Raw genomic sequence first — 23,462 nt, forward strand, 5'->3', positions numbered from 1 at the left:
TTGTTCTCAATGAATATATCCGTCAACCCGCATTGGAGCGGCGTGGTGGATTAAGCTCTCATCCTCCTCCTACATGGGGAAAGAGGCCTATGCCAAGCAGTGGGATATTACAGCATGGGGAAAGAGGCCTATGCCCAGCAGTGGGATATTACAAGTTGAAGCGTTGTTCTCAATACAAAAACTTTAATTTACATCGACAAGTATAGTATACACATTATATTAGGGATAACTCGACTCGACTTAAAATATCATTCAGACTTAAATTGGAGCACACGACAAGCTTTTATTTTGGTTAATAAAGATTTAATACGATTTTAAAAAAATTCATTATCAAAATCGGTACACCCAGTAAAATGTTAACACATACAAAACACATAAAAAAATACAGCCGTATGAAAGTCTTTTCGTGAAGTCAGAAATTGACAACAAAAAGATGAAATAAAAATTTTCTTTATCATTTCGGTCTGATAAAGAGATCTCGTTCTTAGAATACAAGCTGTAAAAATGTTAAAATGAATCGGTCACTTATCTCTCATACAGCCCGCGAGGTTTTTTACGATACTTTTTATGACTTCATCATTTTTATTGCAAACTTTTTGACCTAAAAAGATGCGTGTATTTCGTTCATTTACCCTCCATGACCATTTCAGTTTTATGGATCAAAAGTTTAAAAATAAAAGGTTTACACTCCAAAAACAGACTCATAAAACTGTAATGTGAAGCAATCTTGTGGTTTCAACAAATGCTTGTGTACATTATAAAATTAATCTACAATACAATGGTAAACGATAGAACAAGCAAACTATATTTCTAATATATGAATATATTATTACGCTAAGGTTAAGATGTTTGCCTCCCTTTTTAGGAAAAACCTAACAATTACTCCACATAAATTATATATAGATAATTGCTTGCTCTACCGGCATCAACAACAAAAAAAAATATTATATACTTTTGTTTTTGTAAATTAAATTATTAAAAGTATATATACTCGTATAATTATGATGGCTTTAATTAGTTTAATTTTGAAACAACATCAACATGATTGACGGTCAGTAAAGTTTTTGTTCGATTTCAAATCAACTTACGTATAAATACTTTTTTTTTTTAATTTTTAAAGTTATAATTATTATTATAGGTACTTATTTAGTGCGAATTATTCTCACGGGTATAGCTAGTTTAAATAATATTTAGTACCTACTAAAAGTGGTGCTACAAAAACTTTGTGAAATTATCTATACTAATATTATATAGTTGAAGATTTTGTTGTTTATTTGTTTGAACGCGCTGTTCTCAGACACTACTATGTGAAATTGAAAAATTCATTATGTTTTGGAGACGTACACATTTACCGACGCTATAGGCTGTATTATATTTTAGTACGCTTTTTCATTAAATTAATGCGGGTGAATCTTCGTGGTACTATTTAGTACGAAACAAAAGCTATAATATTATAAGTTTATTTGAAAAGCACACAGAAAACTGTGGATGTGAATAATTTATCACTTTCTCGCCTTCAAGGAAATCGGCGCCGTCGAAGATTCGAAAGTGATTTTTTTTTAATTTTTCCAACGCCTATCACTTGCTGGCCGTCTGCCAGGTTTTAGAAAACAGTTAAAATACCTCGACCTCGGCAGGTGACCTTTGTGTCAATAGCGTTCTCTTCGATTCTGGCTACCTGTGTTGAAGTATATCTCTAAATTCTTATATACTTGTGTTATAAAGTTTGTTTGTTTGCTTGTTTAGGAAGAATATTTTTTTTCCTTCAAATTAACTCTTGACATAAAACCGCGGGCCAAAGCTAGTCTTCTCTATTTGTATTTATATATGTATTATTTCAATGTATATTTATCAAAAAAAAAAAAAAATAGTTATAACAGTCGGCTGTTACCTGTAACACAAGCATTAAGTTGCTTACCATAGAAACAGACGATCGTGTGTGTATGTTATATGATATTTATTTCTTTATTATTTATTTATTATTTATTTATTCTCTATACATAAGTAAAAATCATTCGCTAAAACACATACGTACGTGCATAACCCTCAAAAGATTGCACCAATTTTTTTTTTTGGGTGCATTATTATCAGGGCAGTTGTTGTATAAGAGAAAAATTACTAAAAAAAAAAACTTGGTGATTAGAAAAGGAAATCTTTTAAACCTATGCATGTGATTTTACTATGACAGTTTAACAGGTCAATCAAGTTAACAATTATAAGTTATTGAACATAATTCGTGGCTACAATAAACCTGCAGCGTATCTGACTAATTACGTAAGGTTACACGGGTGCTTGGCAGTGACAAATGAAGGGCTATTTGACTCGGATTCTATTGTTATAAAGCAATCGATCATTGATAAACAGTAATGCATTGCTGTCACGAGAATCTTTTAAAGGCTTCGATCGAAACGAACAATTTACTGATTGTTTTCCCGTCAAATATGATGTATCCCTGTTCCGTTAATCTTTGTACTAAGTACTTCATTATAACGTGATCCTATTGTCTTGTGCGCTACCAAACATTGTATTCTAACAAGAAGGGCGTCAGATTTATCGTCATCCTTTTTGTAAAAGATATTTAAATAAATTTGAAATAGGTACGTAAAGTGAACAATTCTATAATTAATTATATTTAGAATACTTCAGTATTTTTTTTTTTGATAATCTATTTTTTTAAATTATAGTAATTAATACTTTTTTCAAAATAAAACAGAGCTCTAAAATAGAATAAAATTACAAAAAGAATAGCTTCAAGGTAAACATAAGAGCTAAGAACTATTTTCACCTTCGTTTCTTAGAATAATCATCACAATTCAAATGTTTACATTGATAGCAAAAAAGAACCAGATACACATATTCACGTAGATTAATAGATGAAGATACTTCTGTTGGTTGTATGATATCAGCTAGCGTTCTCGTGCGTAATACGATGATAATGCGCCGCAGAAATGCGGAAACATCGCAAGTTACCGCAAACACGGCTAATAGAGTGTTAAACACGTGACGTCCTCGCATGACCAATATTTGGCGATGATAACACTGTAGTATTTACTACTGTTTGCATGCTGTTGTTACATTTGAATTCAAACTTTTTTTTTTACTTTCCATCAACCCGCAGTGGAACAGTGTGGGTGGATTAATCTCCAATCCTTCTCCTACATAGAGAAAGAGGACTATGCCCAGCTGTGGAATATTACAGCGTGAATCGTGATCATATTTTCTCGGTCAATATATGAACATTTTTACTAGTATGAGATTTATTGCTATTGTTATTTTGAAAAGGAACGGATGTTACGGCGACGTTGCAGACACCATGGTCAAAGTTGACTTGAGTAAAAATATGTTAATTATATATATATATATATATATACATCCTGCTAATAATTAGGCGTCCCACATGGGCCGAAATGCATCTAAACTGGCGTCCACCTCCTTTAGACGTCCGCATATCGGACGCCACTTTTTTAATCGATGTCCAATTAGTCCTTTTGGCTCTAGCTACCTGTACAACAAAAATCGCCGGAAGCCAAAAAATCGTTGAGACATTTGCATTTGTATAACTAAAACTTCCGCGAAATTCCGCACCAACGGTGCAGCGCTAGTCTAGCGCGTATATCGACAGAGCGTATACTCTGCTAAAACTCTTCCGATACAACCGATTATTTGACGTCCTATTGCGACGTTGCCAAACTGACTGTATTTGAAGGTTTTGAAATATTCAATTAAGTCAAAACAAATCATTTAAAAACAGTTGCTACGCACGTGTCGCTGCTTATTTGACGCTCGGTTGCAATATACTGCTTAAGTAGTAAAATAAAATAAAAGTACACTTAAAAGGAAAAAGTGAGGCTTTAACGAATTTACGAATTGAATTTACATATTAAACGGAAAAGTGACACTATTTTGTCATAAAAATAAAAATATTTCTATAAGTTAACTAGCTGACCCGGCAAACGTTGTCTTGCCGCTAGACGCTATTTTAAAATAGGGGTTGGTGGTAGAAGGGTGAAAACATAGGGTTGTATGTATTTTTCAACGCCAAATCATAATAAAATAAAAAATAAAATAATTTATCTAAAAATTAAAAATTAAATTTAGGGGTGGACTACCCTTAACATTTAGGGGGATGAAAAATAGATGTTGTTCGATTCTCATACCTACCCAATATGCACAAAAAATTTCATGAGAATCGGTCAAGCCGTTTCGGAGGAGTTTAACTACAAACACCGCGACACGAGAATTTTATATATTAGATATACATTATCTATACTTTTTTGCATGAATATGGAAGCCAGGCTGGGTAGCAGTCTTTGAATCTGAAAAAACAAAGGTTCTGTTACATTTAATACATTTTTGCAATGATTTTTTATTTGGTTACTGAGCGCCCCTACTGAAAATTTGTGTTTTTTGACGGTTTGGTCATGGACGTCGAATATGTAGTGGTTCGAATAGTAGGTATACAGATTTACGACGTCCGTATATAAGGTAAGGGCTACGCAATACGTAACACATATACGGACGTTAGTTTGACGCATACTGTTATTAAGGATACGAAGTTTTTTTGCAGCTGTTCTGGCTTTTGACCCAATCCAGGCTACACGCAATGCCGTCAAAAAACTTTGGGACACTTTTAGACAATGAAAGTTTTAGAATTGCTCTCGGTCTCCGGTTGGGAGCTCCACTGTGCTTTGAACACAGATCTCCGTGCGGAAAAGAGGTCGATTCTTTCGGACTACACGGCCTTTCCTGTAACAAGAGTTCAGGTAGGTTTTCCCACCACGGTTCCCTAAACGATACCATAAAAAAGCTCTTGCCACCATCGACGTTCCTGCTCTTATCGAGCCTACTGGAATTAGTCGCAATGATGGCAAGAGACCTGATGGATTGACGTTGGTTCCCTGGGAAAGGGGACGGGCGCTTTTGTGGGACGCAACCTGCGTTGACACACTTGCTCCTTATCATGTCAGGGAAACAGCCTTAAAAGCGGGAGCCACAGCGGAAAAAGCTGAAACGACTAAACGGCACAAGTATTCGTCATTAATTTCAAATTACATCTTTGTGCCATTTGCAGTCGAAACACTTGGACCTTGGAGTAGCAGTGCTAATTTTTTTTTAAATGAGATAACTCTTCGCCTTATTGCCTCCACTGGTGACAAGAGGGCTGGTGCATTTTTTTGCCCAGAGAATCGGCATAGCGATTCAACGAGAAAATGCTGTCAGCATTCTTGACACGATTCCACGCGGACATGATTTATACCAAAACTATCTGTAAATATTTAGTTCTTAAGTTCTGAATTGTAAATATGTATAATGTTTAATAAACTATTGTTATCCACTTAAAAAAAATTAGAAACCTACTTAAAAGATATACTTTATATTTTATAAGTAAATATTGTTTGACGACGTTTAAATTTGCCAGACGACGACTTAGGTAAATCATTCTAGTGAAATAGAGTTAAGTAGTTAGACTATTTAGTCTGTATAAAAATATTTTAGCCGTGAGACATTTTTATATTGAAAATGATAATAATATGTTGTTTGTAAAAGCAGGCAGCACAACTATTTGTGGCTATAAAACTTAATTAACCTATAAGATTCGTCAGCGAAGAAGAAAAAATAATATCCTCGTATTCTTGGATGCCCAGTTACCCATGTTCTAAAATTACTTGAAATCCGTTTAGCTGTTTTGGCGTGATGAAGACACAACGACACATACAAACATATAAAAAAAATGTTCGATTCAGTAACCTGTATTCATAGACCGTATCACTTTTTTTAAATATCTTCAATGTACAGAAAGTATCCGTGGCAGGATAAGGGAACATTATTTATTATTATTCTTTGACGGTTCGCAGGAAAGTGGACATAACCTGCGAACCGGCAAAGAATACTTATAACAAATGGACACAACGATAAATAATTATTTATTATATTATTATTCTGATGATGTGCTACGTCGTCAATAATTAAAATGTTAAAAGCCTAAATATAATATATGTTGCAACTCATTAAGAGAGCTATTATAAGATGAAAAATTGGAGGTGTTCCTATGACCGTTACATGTTAAAATTTCAACGAGCGTAATAGAATTATTTCTTAAGTTAACGATAGATGATCACACCTACTAGAAAACTGGCAACGTCGCATTTCAGCTTACTTCTCACTCATTTCATCATTACTTATATAGGACGCTAAATAATCGGTGCATTAAGTGAGGCTATATGGATATATGGAGGAAGCAATAACATAAGTATCATGAAAGGGGTTCATAAATGGTTGGGCACAACTGTAAGCAGAATATTCTCAAAAAAGAAATTTAAAGAAATTGATATAACCCACGGAATTTAAAATGAAAAAAATAAGCAACATTCGCAGAAAAAACATATAAAATGTAAGCATAACTGAGGGACGTCGTAATAACGCAGTTTGTGCTTGACGCCAAAAATGTATCTGGATGTATATATATATATATATATATATATATATATATATATATATATATATATATATAGTGCTTATTAACTACAGTATTTTTATATAACAATTAGGTCAGCAAACAAGCGTACGACTCATCTGGTGGTATTACCGTAGCTTATAGACATCTGCAACACCAGTAGCATCGCAAGTGCGTTGCCGACCCTATCCCCAATTCCTCCCAGGGGGTCTGGTCACCTTATTCACCAACAGGTACACAAAACTGCTTGAAAAATATTATTAACTGTGATCTTTTGTATGGTCGAGGTACTGCCCCAGTCGGCCTGATCCAGATTTTGAACAGGATATTTCCTGCTGTGCTCTACCCTAAAGACCTTTTTTTATTAATCATCAATTTCTGATATTAATAAATCTTATTTAGCCAATAAAAGTATTAGAGTATTTATATTAAACAAACCTAATAGTTTTACAAGCCGAGTCAGAAATTTTAATGTCCTTTAATATGTCTAGATTGTTTTACATTTACTCGACCTTTCACACAGTGCATTGTTCCCTTCGCCCTTCGGTGTCTATTGCGTGGGCGGTGAAAAACGAAATTAATTACATTACAGGGTTACAGGTAAAAAATTTTTAATTAAAATGTATCTTTAAATATCTTAATTTTTTAAGCATGAGACGATATACACATAACGTATTTCTGTATCAGCTAAGTTAGATTCGTTCGGTTTTTGTAGTAATCTCACGTTTATTAAACACTAACCTATCCGACAGTAGTTATCCAATATATTGGAATGTTAAATACGAGAAGTTTAAATAGGTAATTGTCACGTTTTCTGCAATTTTCTAACTTTATGCGCCATTTTCAAAATGTTATATTCCGTAAGAATCTTATGTAAAGTGTGTGTTTGTGTGTACTTTTTTGTACGCACGTAAGATGTTATACTTCATTGGCTAGCTAACTTCAGGGTGTCGGTTTTTTCGTGACAGTGTGCGCCCGCATCGTAAAAGTTTACTCTCATAATTTTTCCATAACGCGCCAAAAGAACTACAACTTCGAAAGTTACCTGAATTGGTTCACCAGTTCTCTAATTTTACGCTTAACGGTACATTTATCAATTAATTTTTATTTAAAAACAGATTAGGAATTCTGAATCCCTTCAGGCGGCACTAATTTTTCGTACTTGCAAGTGCGTTTTCTTGTAAAAGAGGTTAACACCAATCAAATTCTCCCGCTATTTACCCTTAGTTCACTCTTTACTTTGAACTCATCAATCGTGAAAATTATTCGAAAACTCGTTCTTATTAAATTATTTAAAAGAGCAAGGACTTAGCGTAAAGGTGGCGTAGTTTCCCAGTGCGAATCCAGATTAAAACTATTATCGTCTTTTACCGGTTGTAGGTAAATTTGTTCCTGCACGTGACGAAGAAACTTAATAGCTGGAAATAGGATAGGTCATTAGGGGGTCCTTAGTTAAGAAATTAGAACTTCTATACTTAAACTTGCGAATAGAAAAATTACATAAATATAGTGAAATTCGATGATGAATATAAGATAATGTATCATCAACTTTTATCCGTTGGATAGCGCCATCTGTCAAATAGCGTTAACGGCAACCGGCGAAACAGAAACCCTTATTGCTTAGGAGGGCAGTCAGTCAGTTCAACCTATTGCAGTCCACTGATAGAGATAGGCCTCCCCAAGTTCGCGCTAGATATCCCGGTCCCATGTTTAGAAAACATCATATAAATTATTTCTTAATGCACGTTATAATTCAGATAAATACAGGCGAGAAGCATTTAATTAAACCACACATACTAAAGGTATACCATTTTTAGGCTATATTACAATAAATAGTCAAATAGAAACAACCGTTTAAATTTACATGTAAATCTTGTGCCTAAACACTTCAGCCTGTAACATTCCACTGCTGGGCACATAGGCCTATTTTCCCATGTAGGAGAAGGATCGGAGCTTAATCTTTAGTTAAGCTTTAAAATTTACCTTTATCGTATAGTGATACACTAATTACAGAAAATACGCGTAATCTAGTTAACAATTTACGAGTCCTGTTTTCTCTTTTTATTTGTGGTACGTGATTCTAATTATCTTAAAGTTCTGATTTATCTCGCTGTCGTACTAGACGTTTAAACCTGTTTGATGGGTATATAAGCTAGGCTAGTCCGTTGGTGCAAAAGTAAAGATAAAGCGTTAGATAGTCTGGTTATCGAGATAGATGGAGATAGTAAAAATGTGGCAGTAGTAATACCTGGATAAGTCTGGGTAATATAGCGTTACGTTATAAAATGTGGCAGTAATACGATTTTGACTGGCCCGAATCTGGGTAATATAGCGTTACGTTGCAAAATAAGACGTGCTGATTAAAAAATGTCCATAAGAGGCCAGATGATGATATATATAATGAGAGGACAAATCGACAGGACATCATTAAGAGTTAGGTTATATTACTGTTCTATTTTTATTTTAACTAGTGGTCGCCCAGTGGTCGAAATTCGATCATAATAAATTTAAATTCTAAGTTTGAACATTATTAGGGTTCTGTTGTCAAAGACTATACTCCTATAATAATAAATAAAAGAGTATATATGCGTATGTGTCAAATACATGGTAGTGTGTGTAATGTTTTTTTTTGTTAATTTTATAATGTATATTTGTTGCACAATTAAAAAAAAAATTAGCATTCTGCACTCCTTCTCTATATAAACTATAAGTGCGCGCAATTTTCGTAAAAACGGGTACAAAGTTTTCGCTTCACGTATTCTTATATGTATAGATGATAGAATAAATAATCAAAAAAAATAGCTTCGTTTTTCTTGACTTATTGACTTCTTCTCGAAGATTATAAATAAAATAAAAACCCTTTATTCTAGAACAAATAAAAAATACAATCATCAAAAAGCATGCAATGAACTGAATTATTTCGTAACGGCACGTTCGTCTTGTCCCCAACTCACCATATCATAACCTTGACATTAAGAAGCTTCCCCATTTCCCGCATTATGTGGTTTTTTTTTATACGAGTATATAATATAGCACTGAAACGCGATACACGTCGATGTTACTATATATACCTACATAGGTACGAACGTATGTATTAGACTTGTAGGTACACCGATGTTAATATTACTACATCGCGATCACAATTTAAAGACAAAATTTTAAGACAACTGGCAACAATTAATATATAGTATTTGAGATTTTTTTTTTTTTTTTGTTTCTAATGGATAAATGTCAAGACTGGATCGATTTTTTAAATTCTTTCACGAGTATTTTGCGTTGTCACTGACAGATATAATATATAATATATTTGGTGGGCAAAAAACGGAACAGACAACATACTAATAATGTATTGACGGATTTTAAATGAGTAACTTTCAAGTTTCTCACCGATTCTTTTTTCACATTAACTAACAAATTGTACATATTTAACTATTTACTTTTGAGTGATCGTTAGAATCTACTATAAATTTATTTTAATAATTATAATTATTGTTTTAGTACTTTGAAATAGGGATTAAAACGTGACTGATTCTGGTGTCGATTTAAAAGTGCAATTCACAATGGAGAGGAAGGATGCGCCATATTAATAAGTTGTAGTACATTAACGGGAGGATGAGGTGTGGCGTTACACTAAACGGAAAGTAACATTATGCGGCGGGAATGAATAATTGTTTAACACTTCTTTCATAATACATTTTCATGTAATATTATATTTTAGTACTTCTGCTTCTGATGACTTATCGGTGCGAAGTTACAAGCTGGCTGTTGCGTTAGCGTTACTGGGTGTGATTACATACAGGTGATTCTTGTGTTATTTATTGGCTTTATCTGATTCAAGAGTAAATCCTATTGGGGTCGTAAACTAGGTGCGCTTTTTGAAATAAAACTTTTTTACGTATATGAGATATCAGATAAATGCGTGACGAAAAGTGTGATCGGGCGAGGCGAACGGAAGTTGAGAGGGAGATAGAAAGAGAGACGTTCCGTAAGTTTTACATCAGTCGTGTGGTCTAAAGCACACTCGTTTTTTTTTTGTTTGTTTTTTTTTCGTCTATTCTTTAAGCGTGAAATAATTTGGGTACGGTAAAAAATATTTAATTTTCCGTATATTAACGCAAAGATAAATATAATATGTTTTAACACTATTAATTCCACAATACGGTGGTGAAACTTCCCAGTGGAAAAAGTGACTCAGTTAGAATTTTCTCCGGTGAGTTTTGAAACGTTAAATTTGTTTCAAATTCCTCTCATTTGCATTACCTGGAGTAAATTCTGAGATGACTAAACCGCAAGGTCGAATAACGAACCCAGAATGAAACCTGTTTTACTTAGGTGATTAGAAGTTCTTAAAATTTGTATTTATTAACTTGGCGTGTAACTTGCTGTAAAAGCTCTTTTCTTTTTTTCTTTTCAAAATAACATAGCAAAAACAAAAAATATAATATCTAAACTTAACAGAAGAGCGCAAAGGCTGTCTATCTGGTGGTGATTTATCGCGACAATTCCAGTCTGTAAAAGAAATATTAGTAAAATGACATAACCATCATAACATGATAGGTACACAATGCAAATAGCTTTGAAATATAAACATATTAAATATATTTAATATAAATTCATAAATCAATAACTCATTTTTGTTTTCAATTTATATTTATTTCACCAAATCAAACCCTTGTTTCGTCACGTACGTGTCATTTATTCGCCCGCTTTACTGCGACCGCTCTCTATCAATTACTGATACAGCAATACAGCAATAATGGGTGCCCAAACTTCACCCTTTTCATCCCGACCCAATGAGTTCAATGATCCACCTACGCGTTAAAAACGAATCAGAGAGAACTGCTCAAGTGGTAAATAGATACGGTATCTTTAATTTGAGGGCCAGGTTACTACGGGTACAGGCTGGTGCCCTCATTAAGGGCTGGTCTGTTCTAATTGTACCCGATAATCTCTCTCTAGTAACAACTTGCGTAATGAGCATAAGTTTCCTTTAATTATCATGTATGTGCGAATCACGTGGTGGTAGGGAACTTATTTTAAGTTATTTTGATTCATTTTAATTTTTTATACATATCTAGGTTGTCAAACAAGCCTTCAGCTGACCTTGTGGTAAACGATTACCATAGCTGCACCTGCAATAACAAAAGCATCGCAAGCGCGCTTCCGACCCCACCCCAGTCCTCCTCAGGAGATCTGGTCTCTTATCACAGCCACACAACAGGTTCACCAGACGGGCTGCTCCAGTTGAATAATTCTATAAATTATAATTCCTAGATATTGTACTTTGCTACTGTAATAATTAGGTATATAACGTCGAACTTATTATGCCAACAGACACGTGAACATTTCACACACTCAGCGAAAAGGATTTATCTTTTATTATTTATACCTTTTATTTCAACATCCATCTTATTTTCCATTTCAAATGTTTGTTAGTCGTGTCAGTAAAATTATCTTGAATGTGTCCGAATTGAAGCCGAGAGAGAGGTGTATTATACAGAACACAATGTACTACTTAACTACATAGGGGATCATACTACTATCCTGCCTTTCCTCTTAGCGAAAAAGCAAAACAATTGTGTAAAAAATTGTACAAATATGTCTTAAGGGTCGTGTTAATGTAATTTTTGTGTATAAAAATCAGGGTGACATGTTTAACCTGTGGACGAACCCTCTATAAAAATAAAGATTAAAAATAAAAAAATCAACATATCTAACGTTACAGGTTTATATAAAGTTACCTTAATATTCATTCCTACATATTGTTTAATGTCTCATTGTTATTTATTAATTTTGTGTTCGTGCAAAATAACTCACAGTAATAAAGGTGAAAAGGGACATTAAATGGAAGTGACATTAAAGTTTTGATTAAATCTTTTTAATATTTACCACGCTAGAAACTCTTATTTCATTGGACATAAAGTACATAATCCTTAATAATATAGGCGTAATTTGTTCTAGAAAGGCGTGTCATATTAGAATAAATCTAAATACAATCATTCCATCTATATGTAAAACAGCGGCGCTACGCTAGTGATATTATATTAATACCTTTGAAAGTAATTATTATTCATTATTCTGACATTTACAGAAAGAACTAAATACAAAACAACAACTGATGCCTGAAAAGGAGAGATATAGTTAGTTAGATGTAGTTAGTATAGTTAGGCCTTTTCTTTAGGGGAGGTCTCATTGGGCTCTCTTGGGGTCTAGTTTTAGTCGTAGTAAAAATTCAGAATTGAAATTATTAAAAAAAAGTAAAGAAATGATTATAAATACACCATTTTTTGAACAGTCATTTTGTATGCTACGAGCTTATTACATATAGATGTCTACAGATACTAAATATGGAACAAGTGGGTAAAAATAGTCCGTATCGCCCGAAAAAAATTAAAAATTCATTTATAATGAATATTTAAAATAATTCTTAGTAATTATAAAAAATGCTAATTACGCTCATTATAAATGATGCACATATCTGTAAATTACATGATTGATTGGCGCTTTCACGGTAAGCAACAAGGCATTGGCAATTGCAGCAAATGTATACATATTTTATGACACAAATTAGTGCTGAGACTAATGTAACCAACCAGCTGGTGTTTCAGCCACAGCCTCAGTACCCGGTCGTGACATATATTGACTTCACTACCCTCCCAATTTCACCCGTGTGTCATCCTGCGCTTATTTGATAGTAATTTATTTTAAAGCTTACCTATTGCACCTGATAATAACCGAGGCTGAGCTTTTTTTTCATATAAATAATGATTTATGTTTTCTGATTTAATCAGTATATTACATGTACGTCATATGTACGAATATGCCATCGATTTTCAGTTTATTTGTAATCATTTGAGTATTTTTCGTCCGTACGTCCTCAAGTTTTTTTGTACTTCAGTAAAATAGATTATTATCAAGTCAAAAGACTAGAAGATTCTTGTTTAAACATTTATTCCATATCATTTCTCTAACATAATTATACTTTAATAAAAAAGGCTCAACAACGGGTCCCAGTAGGAATTTCTCCTGTGTCGGTGGTTCGTACATACACAATACACAAGCACAAAACAAATAAAAGTATAAATATGATTTTTTATTTTATTTTAATAATATTACTTAATCTTATCTTTATTCATTAGATATGAAAATAAATTTATTTTGTTTATCATTAAATTTTGTTGCTCGGACGTCGTTCTGATTCCGCGCTGTGATCGATCGCTAACCCAGTTCGAACGCGTACAGAACGTGGCCATTATTAAGTCGTTAGGGTTATTACTAATTTATACCTTTTACCTATAAAGTGCTTGTAATTAAATTGTCTTATCTTAAATAAATGAACGCATTGCACTGTCATGATACCTATATACTCGTGGGTATATATATATCATACTTTTAACTAAAGAACTTACTTATACGAGTAAATAAATAAATAAAATAAAAAGTACAAAATCATACCACAAAAAACAAACGTCCATATCACTACGTTTGTGTGGACAATACATACACATGTATAGTATATAGGGTTCGAATCCCGCTGGAGCGGTCAATTTTTGATATGATATTCAAAAATGTTTAGTATGGCCAATACAAATATATAGAATGTAGAAATCGAACGCTTGACCGCTGACGTGAAAACCAAACCAATCTTATAACGTTATCATCCATTTCATATTTAATTTTTATGTTTCATAATCATAAGGGTCACGTTGTTTGTCCGCGATGATTCCATCCTAAACGACTTAACCGATCCTTCCAAAATACTTATCAAATTTGCGCACAGAGTGCATTTTGATCCGACTTGAGAGGTAAGTTATATTTTATTGCGATATGCCGCATCGCATTAGCCTATCGCAGTCCACTGCTGGACATAGGCCGCCACAAGTTCGAGCCAAAAATGGCGTGAACTCATGTGTTTAGCCCATAGTCACCACCCTGGGCAGGCGAGTTGGTGACCGCAGGGCTGGCTTTGTCACACCGAAGACGCTGCTGCCCGTCTACGGCCTGTGTATTTCAAAGCCAGTTCGATGGTTATCCCGCCTTCGGTCGGCTTTATAAATTCCAAGGTGGTAGTGGAACTGTGTTATCCCTTAGTCGCCTCTTACGACACCCACGGGAAGAGAGGGGGTGGCTATATTCTTTAGTGCCGTAACCACACAGCATTTTTTATTTCGATATGTATAATTATTATATTCAAGAAAAAAACATAAGGTGGTACGAAGTTCGTTACGTCGGCTAGTATAATAATAAAGCTTATACATTAATGTTCATAAACTTGCAGTCTGATTTCGACAATTATGTTTTTGGTCGACTTTCATTGATAATGACACAAGTGAAAGCTATGTAATTATATATAATATGTAAAAACTAGTTCAGTTACACTTTTTTGTTGAATCCATACAATGTTAAAGATCGTGGTTATTGACCGATGCGTATATAAATAAGCTATAATTTTGTTTACTACGGATATAATTTGTACATAAGTCGTATGTCGAAATATTATCTATAGTTAGTTACAATTACAGAGAGTTAATATATATACATATAAGAGTTTTATACTTATACTATTCTTGATTTTGAAAGACGGGCAGCAGCATCTTCGGTCACCGACCCGCCTGCTCAGCGTGGTGACTATGGCCAAAATACATGAATTCGCGCCATAATGTCTGGCTCGGGCTTGGGGAGACCTATGTCTAGCAGTGGACTGCGATAGGCTGAAATGATGAGAAGTGATTATTCTTGATTTAGTAAAAATGTGTCTATCTAAGGAGTTAGTAGTCTGATTGTTTTTTTTTTTTTTTTCTGTGGAGGACCTTCTACTTAAGGAAGGTTAATCTATACTAATAATTATTATAATGAAGATTAATGTTTTAATTGGAAACACTCGAAATCTACTGGAGCGATTATAAAAAATCTTGTTAAAAAAAGTGGTTATTACCGTGGCTATATTTTTAGGAGAAAAGACGGTTAAGATAGAGTCATGTAATTGGGCGGGCAAAGCCGCCGACAGAAAGGGTAGTTAATAAATTTACAGGAACCCACATGAAGGGACTGTTTGAAATATTTAATCGCCTCTGTCTCTTGATATACAAATATCAGGAAAATGTGATGGAGTATTACTGACAATCAAAAAAAATAATATCAATATTGATTAAAACAATTGATTGAATCTTCATACAAAAATGTAAAACTGAATGAAGATAAATTTTAATTATGTTTTAATTATCTTATAGGTATTTGATATTATTTATACAGTAATGTGCATTTGATTAAATCTCACTATCTAGCGTTGAATAAATTATCACTAAAAATGATTTTTACTATAAATGGCATACATATTTTTATATGTCATACTCATACGTCGACTTATACTTTTTTTGTTCTTGTGATAAATGATGACGAGGTATGTCGTGACTACAGATAACTTAAAAAAAGAAAACAATTTGGTCCAGTCGTCTGGAAACTACCCTTACATACTGTCATTTCTACATTCATTTTGGCGAATTATTTTATATGAGATAGATGGTCTACGGTGCTGTGGCATTGGTGGCTTATTAAAACTATAGCTTCTATAACAAATGTTATTACGTAAGACGTGCCAGAGCACCTCATGCGCTTCGTGCCAAGAAAGTGCAAATGTTTGTTTTAAAACAGGAGTGCGTTTCGGCTACTCCGACCATGGCCCGTCTTCGATAAGTGACGTCTAGTATGGAACTTTTACAAAAAAATTAAATTACTTTGTATTCCATTTTCTGTGTGACATAAGCCAAATAATACGTGGCGTGGCATTTGGTTTGGCGCCGTAGAACGCTCTCTAAACTATACATAATATTTTATAATGCGATCGATAAAATTTTAACTTAATTGTAAATATATTTTTCAAGTAAAAGACTATAGATTTAGGTTTCCTATAAATAGCAGGTTAAATAGTTCTTTGATGATTACAATTTTAGATAAAAATAAGGACTACTAGATCGACTACTTTTTTAACACCATTTTTTTTTGTTAACAGTCAATGATCCAACTAAAAGAACGAAAAGAAATGGACGAGGCTTTCAAAAAGGCGCAGAAGCCGTGGGCGAAGCTACTACAGAAGGTCGAGCGGACGCGGCTCGAGTACCACACGGCCTGCAAGCAGGAACGGACCGCGCAGAACCAGGAGAGGAACGCTAGCGGTGACAGTTCCCTCAGTCCCGACCAGGTTAGTGAGGTTTCTTACTGTACCAATATTAAGTAGAACATTTAAATGGTATATGCCAAGTTTGTGATTATATGGTCTAACCCCAAGTGCTTTGCGAGATCAAGCAAAATTAAAGAGTGGTGGAGGCAGACCTCGGCAACGTATAGCTGGAAATAATAAATCCATTTAAATGCAATTATTAAACCAATGAACACATATGTATGAATATAGTAGCCAATATTTTTCTGAGGTGTTGTGTTCCTTTTGAGAGTAAGGTAGCCAGAACTGCAAATAGTCGGGAATGAGATTTGTGTAATCATTCCAATATAGTCAATGTATTATTATTATTATTAGTTTTACTATGATATGCTTGCGTTTGACCACCATTGAGAATGCGGTTTAAGATGAAACACGCTTACCTAGAAGTAACCTAATCACTCGCGACTTAAAGATCGCCAGATTACAGTTTTCCGGAAACACAGACTCTGGTAGAGAGTTCCATTCCTAGGCCGTATCTACTACACTTAGCCACACATTTAATTTACACCTACGTCAATAAAACTGATACTCGCAACTAGTTGTGGCTTAGCGTGAAACGGACAAGAAATATTTTAAATTTGCTAAATATTCTTGACCCTGTTCAATGGTGCCTTAGCTAAATAACTTGATTATAAATTGTGTTATTGACTTTGTTGATCGGAACTCTAATTAAAGACAGCAAATTCTTGAGATTTTGACTTTGTGTACTTTATTTAGTACCAGCTGACCCCGCAAACGTTGTTTTTCTATATATATTATTAACCCCCTTAACTCTTTCTCCCCCTTATAACTTAACTGTATGAAAAATAGATGTTGTCTTATTCTCAGAACTACCCGATATGCACACAAAATTTCATAAAAATCGGTCCAGCCGTTTCGGAGGAATATTGTAACTAACATTGTGACACGAGAATTTTATATATAAGATTTTTCACTGAATTTTTTGTTCAATCACAATAAAATATTGCCTATGTCACTCCTAAATAGTGTAGCTTTCTGTTGGTGATAAAATTTTCGTGATCGGATCACTATTTGCTAAGATTACTCCTACAAACAAACAAAGGGTTCTACCTTACCTCTTTATAATATTAGTATAGATTGACAAGTAGGTGTTTGTAGAGTATATTATTTACGGTTAATAATATTGTAATTTAAAACTTACTGAACCATTTACAACAACGAACATTGTAATATAAAACTGTCAAACTCGTAAATTTTATATAGTACTAAAGTTTTCTAAAAATGTTAAAATTTTGGCGTCGCTTCAGCCTGTAATGAAGGATCAGAGCTTAATCCACCGCGCTGCTCCAATGAATTTGCAAAAACCTTTTACGAAGTATTAAAAAAATGTGTGAACGAAATATCATTACCGAGGTATATAATACCATATATTTGGAACGAATGTAAGGAGATTGACCCTTAAGAATATTGTATATAGATACATATATCATGTAACTTTTCCTAATTTTTTCATAATTTCATAAGTGTGAAAGAGCAGGTGTGTTCATTATTTACAAAGGATCGCACTAGGGTCGTTACCCTAACTCTCGGACCGCAGGTGTTTTTAATACTTTGTAATGAATTTTAATTTTATAATACATGAAAACAAAAGAGCCTTCGCAGAGTATATTTCGATTGAGGGTGAAACTTTTTATCGAGGGTTCTGAGTTTCTGACACAGACAAACTTTTGGACCGTAATAATAATGTATATCTTACTAGCCTGGCGAATTCCGTACTGCCGTGTGTTTGCGATTTTTTTTTTTGTAATTAAATTTTTCATTATTAGAAATCATTATGAAATAACTTTTATTTTGGAAGATATTTTGAGTCACATGTATATGCGGTTTAATGTCATTGTGGTAGATCTTTGACCACTTATTAATATTGGGATATTTTACCCCCTACTTGTATGGCGTGTTACCACTTACCACAGAGCGCGACTATCTGACCACTTTGTCCGAACAGTGGTTATTAAACTATTATAAAGTTTTAACGTCAGACCTAAACAAACAGTCATTGTTCTATTTCAAATATTCGTTAAAATGTAGAAAGCTGTCCACTGAATTTTTTATGTCGAAGTGTTGTCTGACGTGGACGGCCAGGTATCTGGGGCGTTCGATTCCGAGTATGTTACAAACTGTTCGCTTATTTATGATTCATCGACACCCTTCTTCGTTTTGTATCCGTTTCGATCGAGTATTTCGTAATTTATTTAGAAAACAGCTGTTGACATTTTTGAAACAATACAAGATACTTTTGTAACAATTTTTTAAGTTCACACACACCTAATGGCACACAAGTTAACTTGTTTGCTGTGTCCGAAGCACGTGTATAGGGAATATATGTATGAAATGTAAGTACGTAAAATAAATTTATCGTATGTTAAAACATGTAATTAAATTGTTTTAGTTCTTGCTTTATTTATGTAAAGCACTTTTAAATGTATAATAGTGATTTTTTTATAGAACTAACATCGGGTTCTTGATGTAGTTTCTGCCGAAAAGAACCGGCAATAATCTCAACATCTATACAAATAAACAAAATCTGAGTGTTTGTTGTTGTCTGTTGACCGATTTTGACGAGACTTTCACTGGCAGATAGCTGATGTAATAAGAAGTAACTTAGGCTACTTTTACTATGGAAATTTATTTATTATATTATTACCTCTCTTCCCGTGGGTTTCGTAAGAGGCGACTAAGAGATAACAAGGTTCGACAACCATCTTGGAACTTAAGAAGCCGACCGATGGCGGGATAACCATCCAACTGCTGGCTTTGAAATACACAGGCCGAAGACGGGCAGCAGCGTCTTCGGTGCGACAAAGCCAATACTGCGGTCACCAACCTGCCTGCGCAGCGTGGTGACTATGGGCAACACACATGCGTTCACGTTATTTTTGGCGTAAACTTGTGGAGGCCTATGTCCAGCAGTGGACTGAATAGGCTGTAATGATGTAATGATTATTCTGCGAACTAAGACGAAGTCGCGCACAGCTAGTGAACTATAAAACTGTGAATACCATCATTTAATGAAATAAAGGATTTCTCTTCAAGACCCAAAATTAAATTATATTCATATGTTGCGATATGTGAAAATCAGCGAGATACTATTTAACGTATTACTTACACGACATTCAATTTATTACATACGTCCAAAGGACATGGTCAAGTGTATTATCATCAGGAGTGCGTACTTGTTTGCCACCCTAAAAAAATTTCAAAATTTATCGAACAGTCATTCCTCTCCACAGTATATAAATTTTCAATATGTATGTTGTAAGTAAATCTACATAACTATAATATACGTATCGTTGAAATTCATCCATCTGTTCGTTCAAGCGTACCTCACAGAGCTTGAGCACCCAGTCACTAGACCGCACTAACGCGAAGTCCGGCACTCGGCTTAGTGCACTCGTAATGTAATGCCTTGGTCAAGCAGGTTGCGTATTTATACGGACGTCAAAGCATTAGCGCTAATGCTGCGTCAAAATTTTGTTGTTTTATTGTAGGTATATGGTGCTTGCGTTCCATCGCAGCATGAAGCAATTTATCTGAGACGTAAAAAACTAGTAACACCTTAAATTCATACAGTTTACGTACATATCGTACGTCGGTGTGAATATTCGCATAATATGTAATATCATGGTCACGTTCTACGCTGCACTACAAATTGATAAGTACTTCGACTAAATAGCTACAACACGTCGCTGCAAATAAGAAATAAAAGGATCGCGAATTGCACCTCTTTACTTTTAAACTTTGACGATACGCGTCTCGTTGTTTGCTTAAGTGTATAATAATGCAATTATTTTCTATTTTATCGAAGTTTGTGTTTGTAAACAATGACACTATTTAATTAGTTTTGTTAGACATATTATTTTTTGAGCATATGTCATTTTTTATTACTTTTTTTTAAAAATAAAGATCTTGTCCTGCAAATAACGAACTCAAAAAAATAATAATAAAATATCTTGTATGGTGATTTTGGAAGTTATACGCGCGCGTACATACGTTTCGATTAATCATTTTTATATAGGTAAATATTTATAATGTTTAACTATATAAATAAAATTTATCTTTGTCGGCCACTCCTTTTTGATTCAAACAAATGATAAATTAATTTCTCGGAATGCGTATTTTTTTACTGCATAGAGATTACAGATTGTTATCATAAACGCGTGATAGCATATTATTTGCTAACACATATTGCAGTGTGTCAAACTCCTCCATCCTAAAACCGTCAATACAGCAACACGGATGCCCTCTGTTGACAGTAGTGTAGGATCGTCAAACCGCTTATGATGCTCCTGGCATTGCTGACGTCCATGGCTACACTGTTAAAAATTTCTTTGGTAAACTTACTAAAAATGTGTGGGAAGTTTTAACGCAAAACAATTTAGTAAATTTACTAAACAGAATGCTTCAACTCAATTTGAGAAAATTACAAAATGTTTTTGGAAATTTACCAAGCAGTTCCAGAAGATTTAAATAGTAATTTTATCATACAGTTTTGTAATTTTACTCAAGAATGTATCATGAAAATGCTTAGTAAATTTACTATGCTGTTTTGTAACTATACTACTTAATTCACTTGAATTGAGTTTGATAAAATTGCAAAATATTTTTGGAGATTTACCAAGCGGTTACAGAAAATTTGATTAGTAATTTTACTATACAGTTTTGTAATTTTATTCAATAATTGATCATAAAAATGTTTAGTAAATTTACTACGCAGTTTCGTAACTACACCAACCAATTCATTTGAATTGGGTTTGATAAAATTACAAAATATTTTTGGAAATTTGCCAAGCAGTTACAGAAAATTTGATTGGTAATTTTACTATACAGTTTTGTAATTTTAATCAATAATTGATCATAAAAATGTTTAGTAAATTTACTATGTAGCTTTCTTATTGTACTGTACAATTGATTTCAATTGAGATTTTTAAAACTAGAGACATCTGATGTTATTTTACCAACTTATTATTGTTGCTGTTATTTTATTTTTGATACTTCCTAATATCCTGGAAGTCGTTAATTTAAACAATTTAAACGTTAAAAATATAGGACTTAATTGATTAATTTAAAATTAAAATATAAATAAAAATTATTACATATTGTTTACGTTAATAAAACCATTTATTGAGGAAATAAAATAGTAATACTAATAGCAGCATAAAATAATATTGATACTTTACAAAGTATCATAAACAATTTACGCCAAAATGACAAAAATAAGCTGAACGATATAGTTATAAATAATAGTAATGGAACAATATAAACTAAACTAATTTTAGAATAAAGTTATCCTATATCATCTAATTAAAAAGTAACAAGTTATGGATACTAGTCATCGGATTCATCAGCAAGGTAGGAATCAATATCTTTAGTCAGTTTGAAGACTTTAGGATGGATTTTCGTTGCTTTTCTCTTACCACCTCTCTTTGTACCCTTGGGAGGACAAATTTGTAAGAACAATCTGTAACCAAAATTAAATCTTAAATAAATTTTAACAAGTAAAAAGAAATAAAAGTGCAAATTGTAATTATTATTCAAGGAATGGAAGTTAAGAAGACTTGAATCACAGAGGAAGTTGAACTGCTTCTGAAAGATCATCTGAGGACTAAGGTATAAGGCTACGGGATGCTTCTTAGGAAAATCATGGAAATACAAAATCTAGTACAGCAAATTTGTACAACTGAAAAGAATAAGAGGAAAAAATAGTTACGGAAAAACTACCAGAGCAAACACAATTCTTTATTAAGTACGACTTACTGAGGAGAGGTGAAGTGATCGGTCCAGAAGGAGATCAGAGATTGTGAAAGATGAGGAAGTCATAAAGTATTAATTATTGAGTATTAAGATGGGATATACGAGTGTGAATATTAGAAAAGAGAATACAAGTCTTCAAAAATCTATTACACAATACGCATTTATATGGAAACACACCACAGGGAAAACCATTAAAAGGATTATATTAAGATTATTTTTGAGGCGTAAAAATGTTACAATGAGAGCGAAACCGATGAGACGTACAGTCTCCATGTTATCCTAAAAAAACGCTTGTTTTTGAATTTTTTCGATTTTTTTGGTTTTCGATATCTCACGAACGAATCAACCGATTTCGATTTGTACAACGGCAATCGACGCAGTTTTTTGAGCACTAAAAGTGATGTAAGGAAAACAAAGTCGATAAGTCTCAAAATTTCAAAGTTATCTTGAAAAAACGTTTTTTTTGGAATTTTTGAAATGCCATAACTGCAAAACGCGTGGTTTGATTTCGATGTTCAAGACGGCAATCGACGCAGTTTTTGGAGGCCTAAAAATGTTACAATGAGAACAAAATCGATTAGACGTAAAGTCACTAAGTTATTCTAAGAAACGCTTGTTTTTTAATTTTTTCGATTTTTTTGGTTTTCGATATCTCACGAACGAATGAACCGATTTTGATTTGCAAAACGGCATTCGACGTCGTTTTTTGAGCTTAAGAGTTGATTAGGTTATGGAATTGATCGGTGGAATAGCCAAAAAGTTATTCTAAAAAAACATCATTTTCGAAAAATTTTTTCGCGGTTTTTTTTTAAATTTCTCAAAATCTACCGAATCGATTCACTTCAAATTTTCAGGAAGTCTAAGTTGAGTGGAACCCTTTCGAATGCCACGAGTCTCGTTTCGATCGGTCAAGCCGTTCAAAAGTTATAAGAGGTTTACATGCGTACACACACACATCCACACAGACATACAGACACCCTCGTAAAAATAGTCAGGGAAGCTTTCTAGGGCCTTTAAACG

At 33.6% G+C, this 23,462-nt stretch overlaps 1 protein-coding gene across 1 annotated transcript in view; it reads left to right on the forward strand.

Annotated features, from left to right (window-relative positions):
- LOC123662754 (protein kinase C and casein kinase substrate in neurons protein 1-like) overlaps positions 1 to 23,462 on the forward strand; it is a 59,438-nt gene that overhangs the window by 28,053 nt on the left and 7,923 nt on the right. Inside the window, exon 4 of the mRNA XM_045597553.1 lies at positions 16,464 to 16,652. Coding sequence (XP_045453509.1) covers positions 16,464 to 16,652 — 189 coding nt within the window. The remainder of the gene's footprint in view (positions 1 to 16,463; positions 16,653 to 23,462) is intronic.

Source organism: Melitaea cinxia, chromosome 19, assembly GCF_905220565.1.
Source record: "Melitaea cinxia chromosome 19, ilMelCinx1.1, whole genome shotgun sequence".
Classification (NCBI taxonomy): domain Eukaryota; kingdom Metazoa; phylum Arthropoda; class Insecta; order Lepidoptera; family Nymphalidae; genus Melitaea; species Melitaea cinxia.